The 6,386-nt window shown below is 39.6% G+C and overlaps 1 protein-coding gene across 1 annotated transcript; it reads right to left on the bottom strand.

The window, feature by feature from the left end:
* Positions 1–1,528: 1,528 nt before the first annotated feature.
* On the bottom strand, positions 1,529–2,476 carry LOC101532721 (olfactory receptor 1E16-like). The gene has a single exon (XM_004594056.2). The coding sequence runs from the start codon at positions 2,474–2,476 to the stop codon at positions 1,529–1,531; it is 948 nt and encodes a 315-aa protein (XP_004594113.2).
* Positions 2,477–6,386: the final 3,910 nt, after the last annotated feature.

Raw genomic sequence — 6,386 nt, 5'->3', positions numbered from 1 at the left:
TCCTTAGGGTTATGTACATAATTTGTAATGATTTATATATCAGTGTGGATAAGATTTGGTGGCAAGTTTTGTTATACTATCTCTTATGGGTGTTATTGTGAAGGTATTTTCTAAAGTGTTTAACATTTAAACAATTAGATTTTGGGTGGTTTGTCCTCCACAATGTGCTGAGTGGCATAGATTCCATAGATCTTAGAAGAAGTTGTGAGGTCCCAGATGTCCCATATGAAGATAATTTCTGTCTCCAGATTCCTTTTCAATCAGGGTTTTAACAGCAGGGTACCTCCCAGGGTCTTCACATGCTGACATGCCCTGGTGATTTCAGTTTAATTAATTCATATAATTTTAAGAAGCAGGTCCTTAAAATGAATTGTGTGTGTGTGTGTGTGTGTGTGTGTGTGTGTGTTGAGAGAGTGACATATGTCATACTTCAAAAAGTTCATGGAGATTTGGAAGTAAAAGGATAAATTTACTTTGGTGTAAAATTTTTTGAACACATGCACTTTTCCATATTACATACTTTTATGTATTTTTTTTGGAAAGAGTTACATACAGAGATAGGCATACCAAAAGACATTTCTCCCCAAATGGCAAAAAAAGGCCAAGGCTAGAAAAAAAATATTCCAGGGACTGTGAGCACTAGTTATTGCCAGGTGGAAACAGGTTACTTCATAGTGAAAGGATTACATCCCTAAGGTTTGGGCTGGGACATACAAGACCATGTAGATGTAAAAGTAAATCAAATGGAAAATGAGGAGATAAAAGGATGGGAGCACTTTTGCAGGAGGATGTACATAGAATACACTGAAGGCTGAGATGTTTGAGTTTTATTAGTATTGACTATAAGCACTCTACTGTTACAGAGAACTAATTAAAATGGTAAATATTCAAAACATAATTCCAGATAAAATAGCAAAAGACTATTTTTCCGGTATTTTAAGTTTAATCATACTTTAAATACATTTTAAAATTTGATTAACAACACTCAGACACATGTATGGGGTATAATGTGATATTTAAATACATGTATCAATGTGTAGTAGTTAAATCAAGTAAATAATGGATCACTTTGTGGTTAGAGCCTTGGAGCTCTTACCTAGTATTTGCTCAGAAAGCATAAAAAGGCTATTGTGAGCTGTAGTCAACCTCTGTGCTATGTAACACGGGAAACTTATTCCTTCTTACTGATTTGAAACCTCTGTTTGTGGAAGTTGTAAAGAAAATCCTCAATCTGTAAAATAGAAGAGTAATCACGATTGGTGTGTAAGGATGCATGACATGGGGATTATTCAAGGTAGCGTTTCTTAGGCTATGGCTCCAGGTCTTCTTGGGAAGACAGAGGAAGTGCAGTCCTCCAGATTGCTTCTCTTTAAAACCACTCAACTACACTCCATTTCTATGGCATGTTGGACAGACACACAGTACATTAATTTAAGAGAGGTTTCTTGGGTAAGATGAGAATTTGGATTAGTATTTGAGAATTTATTCAAAATAGGTGCAGGTTGCAATTATATATAAATCCTAAATGTTACCCTCTTAGAGAGAAGGAAATCTTTTTACAAACAACTCTTCCCAGGGCTCCCTTGATGTCTTGGTTCCTCAGGCTGTAGATGAAGGGGTTCAGCATGGGAGTCACCACAGTGTACATCATGGACATGACAGTATCCTTTATGGGAGAATTATCAGCTGATGGGATTAGGTAGAGACCAATAACTGTCCCATAGAACAGAGACACCACGGACAGGTGTGAGCCACAGGTGGAGAAGGCCTTACGGATGCCTCGTGCAGAAGGGACCTTGAGGATGGAGGACACAATGCCTGCGTAGGACATGATGATTAATAGGAATGGGATGACAAGAAAGATGCTTCCCGAGATAAATATCATCACCTCATTAATATGAGTGTCAGAGCAGGACAGTTTCAGCAGAGCAGATATATCACAGAAAAAGTGGTGGATCACATTGTCTGCACAGAAAGATAGTCTGGCCATGAGCAGGGTGTGAAGCAGGGCATAGAATGTAGTTAACACCCAGCACAGTGCTACCAGGGTGAGACAGAGCTTGGGGCTCATGATGCTGGTGTAGTGCAGGGGGAAACAGATGGCCACATAGCGGTCATACGCCATGGCCACAAGCAGGAAGTTTTCCAGATCCCCAAAAAACAGAAAGAAGTATATTTGAGCAAGGCATCCTGCATAGGAGATGGATGGGACTTGGCTGTTCATGATCTGCAGCAACTTGGGCACTGTGACAGAGGAGAAGCAGAGGTCAGAGAAGGACAAGTTGCTGAGAAACAAATACATGGGTGTGTGGAGATGGGAGTCCAGTATAATGAGGATGATGATGAGGAGGTTTCCCAGGACGGTTGTCAGGTACATGGCCAGGAACAGGACGTAGAACAGGTGTTTGTGCTGTGGATGAATGGGCAGGCCCAGCAGGAGGAACTCTGAGACAGTGGTATGGTTCTTTCCTGTCATATTCTGTTGCTAGTCCCCTTAGAAGGAAACAGTAGTGTCTATCAGTGGTTGATTATGTTTCTTTTAATGCATTGACTAAGTGTCCACTCTGCTTTTGTTCACATTCATTGGCAGCACTGATACAATGCTTTTCATCAAGCAATGACTGCATGGCTTGTTTGTTGTAGAGTAGAAATTAAGTCCTTATTGTTATAGCTCATAATGAACAGCAGATTGTCTATTACATCTCTGCTAAATTAACATTACTCTTCATATTAAAAAGAAGCTGTATAATCATAAATGACTTTCTTCACTTTCTCATGCTATAACGTTCTGTTCTTTCCTGCACTGCGAACTCTACATCTCATTGCTCAGGAGTTACCTTTAGATGGATGGTCCATGGACGTTGTAAGTTTTCAAGAGATCCCAAAGGAAATTCATGGTCTCATCTGCTTCCACTCCTAACAGCTTCCTCCTCCATCACTTTCTCATATTTCATTGAGAGGAATCTAGGATCATATTAGAAATCTGAGTTTCATTTAATTCGTTTGTTCTCTCACTGTTAGTTCCCATCTAGCTTTCTTATTGATTTCTCTTTTCATCTCTGATTCATCTACACCTCATCTCACCATCACAACTGAGACTACGCTGACATCTTATTGTATCTGGTCTACAGAAACATTCTGTTACTCATCTGTCTTCCTGTCTCAATACCTTTCTTCTTCAGTATTTTTCATTCACACAATGATATTCTAAGACAAAGATTTTCTGTGAATTTTTAAATATTTACTTTCATTTTTAAAGGACTTATCTAATAGGTTAGATTCTCAGGGACACAGCAAATGAATGCTAATTACTATGATGCAATGATCAATTCTCACGATAATATGACATTAATATGAAGAGAACTGACTCAATGTAGTTCATAGAAACAATTCTAAGAATCTAGCGACACCTCCTTACCTTTGTTTCTTCTACTCCTTCTTATTATTTTAGCATTTGAGATAACATTTAAGTTTACATCGTATTTAAAGGTTTAATGCTCTGCTGAATAAAGTCTTCAACAAATAAAAAGACCCTGGTTCAGCAGGGATGTAGATAAGGGACATATATAACAATCACTCAGAAAGCTGACCTTTTTAATCATTCCCAGTTGATTTTACAATAATCACAAATCATTAAAACTGTATTGTATCAGCCATAAACATGGGTTTGATGAGGATTTAAAATGTTCGACAACACAGTGTTTGCAGTAATACGGGTAACACAGGCACTTCTTTCTATTTTTGAATTTTTTAAAAAATATTTACTTTTATTGGAAAGGTAGATCATATTTATGGAGAAAAGCAAAGTCAGAAAGAATGATTCTTCATCTGCTGCTCCACTCCCCAAATGACTGCAAGGGCCAGAGTTGCACCGATCCAAAGTCAGGAGCCAGGATCTTGTTCTGGGTCTCCCACACAAGTGCAGGGTCCTACGGCTTTGAGCCACATCCACTGATTTCCTAGGACATAAGCTGAGAGCTGGATGGAAAGTGTTGCAGCCAGGATATAAATTGGTGCTATATGAATTGCTTTGCTTAGTAGGTGAGGATTTAGCCATTGAGCCATCATGCCAACCCTCATTATTTATTTATTTAAATTTTGCTTCCTGCCTGTATGGATAAGTGTGCAGTATTTGTCTTTTTGTGTCCAAAAAGCTTCCCTTAACATGAGGTTTAACACCTATCTCTTATTTAGATGAGTTTTATTTGGGAGGCAATGACAGGAAGAGAGGTGGGAGAGAGTTCTTCCATCTGATGGTTTACTTCCCACACGGCTCAGTGGCTGAAATTGAGTCAGGTGAAATTTGGGAACCTGGAACTCCAGCTGGGTCTCTCCAGAAGCAGCAAACAGGACTGCAAGTGAAACAACAGAAACTTGAACACTCAGATACGGGATGCCAGCGTGGCAAGGGGAGCTAACTCACTGCACTACACAGTCAGCCCCACCAGCATTTCCTTTCTTATGAATGGTTTAGTTGATGTTCATTTCTCTTTCCAAACTTTCATTGCCATGCCCCTCCTGCCTTCATTCCCTCTGCTGCCTCCTTCAGTTGCCTTAACCCTACTTATCCTTCCAGTGTTCTACCTGTCACCTGTTCAGCTAACCCTTCTGTGTGTCTCCACAGGTGGTGAGGTCTGTTACTATGCTTCCACTCCATCCTGATCTCATTCCATAACATCCAATGCCCTTGATGTCTAGCTTCGTCTCAACTGGAGCAAGGCCAGAATTTGGAAACTGAATGCTACTGGTGTCTCATAAACATCCATTCACTTTTCTTATGAATTCCTTGACGTGTAAGGGGGGAAAAAATCCCACTTTGTTAAAAATATATACATCTATTGTGCAGGGTTTTATTGTTCAATGCCTATATCCTTACCTTGCAAGCCATGGGATGCCATGAAGATGCTGGTTCATGTCTCAACTGCTCCATTTCCCATCCAGTTCTGGCCTGGGAATGCAGTAGAGGATGACACATATCCTTGGTACAGTGCACCTATGGGGTGACCCAGAAGAAGCTCCTGGATCCTGGCTTTGGATCAGTTCAGGTCTAGCCGTGGCATCTATTTGGTGAGGAAGCCAGGAGATGGAATGTCTGTCTGTCTCTCCTTCTCACTGTAAATCACATCTGACTTTCCAATAAAAATAAGAAAATCTCAAAATATGCGTCTATCAAATAATCTATGAACACAGTCTCTAGCCTTAGCTGATGGTTGCCAATTTCTGACAATATATTCAAGCTAAAAATATAATTTTGTACTTACAAAACATTAGGGATCCTCAGTTATATTACTATTTCCAGCAAGACGGTTGACTCAGTCTAAATACCTTTATGCTGAAATGAACACAACATCATGGGTTTTCATGTCCGAAAAAAAATGATAATTTAATAAATTACAGAATGAATAAAAGGAAACATGGTTTCTATCCTGAACTGCTCCCTGGAGATTTTCTTCAGAGTTTGGCACCCGATTTGTAATGCTTTTGTATATCAGTGTGGATAAGATTCGGTGGCAAGTTTTGCTAAAATATTTTTATAGATGTTATTTTGAAGGTATTTTCTACAGTGTTTAACATTTAAATAATTAGATTTTGGGTAGCTTGTCCTCCACAATATGCTGAGTGGGATAGATTCCATAGGTTTTAGCAGAAGTTGTGAGGTCCCTGATGTCCCATAAGAAGACAGTTTCTGTTTCCATATTCCTTTGCAAACAGGGTTTAAATCAGGGTGCTTCCAGGGTCTTCACCTGCTGATATGCTGTGGTAATTTCAGCTTAATTAGTCCCTATAATCTTATGAAGTAGGTCTTGAAAATGAATTGTGTGGGGGGGGGGTGAGAGAGAGAGAGAGAGAGAGACTTAAAAAAGTTCATGGGGATTTGGAATTGAAAGGATAAATGTACTTTGCTGTAAAGTGTTTTGAATACATGTACTTTCCCACAGTACATACTTTTATGTATTTATTTGAAAGAATTACAGAAAGAGATGGAGATACCAAGAAACCAAGAGATTTTCCATCCATTTTCTCTCCAAATGCAAGCAAAGGCTGGGGCTGGGACAGACTGAAGCTGGGAGTCAGGAGCTTCAGGAGTGTCAACCCTGTCTTCCATGTGAGCACAGAGGCCTAAGTGTCAGAGCTTTCCCCACTGCTTTCTAAGGCTCATTAGCATGAATCTGGATCTGAAGTTAGCAGCCGGGATTGAACAGATGCCCTTTTTGAGATGCTGGTATGATAGGCAGTGGCTTAATCTGTTATGCCACAATGCTTTCCCAAGAGCCTTTGCTTTTCTAATGAGACATAACTGGGTCCAAATGCTGATATCTGTACCCTGTGGTTGGTCTTTAATAACAGCCACCTTAATAGGTGGTACATGTGGATGTCATGTGCTA

The sequence above is a fragment of the Ochotona princeps genome, chromosome 17 (assembly GCF_030435755.1).
Source record: "Ochotona princeps isolate mOchPri1 chromosome 17, mOchPri1.hap1, whole genome shotgun sequence".
NCBI classification, from domain to species: domain Eukaryota; kingdom Metazoa; phylum Chordata; class Mammalia; order Lagomorpha; family Ochotonidae; genus Ochotona; species Ochotona princeps.
The sequence above is the reverse complement of the archived record's forward strand: the minus strand, read 5'-3'. Positions and strand labels throughout refer to the sequence as shown.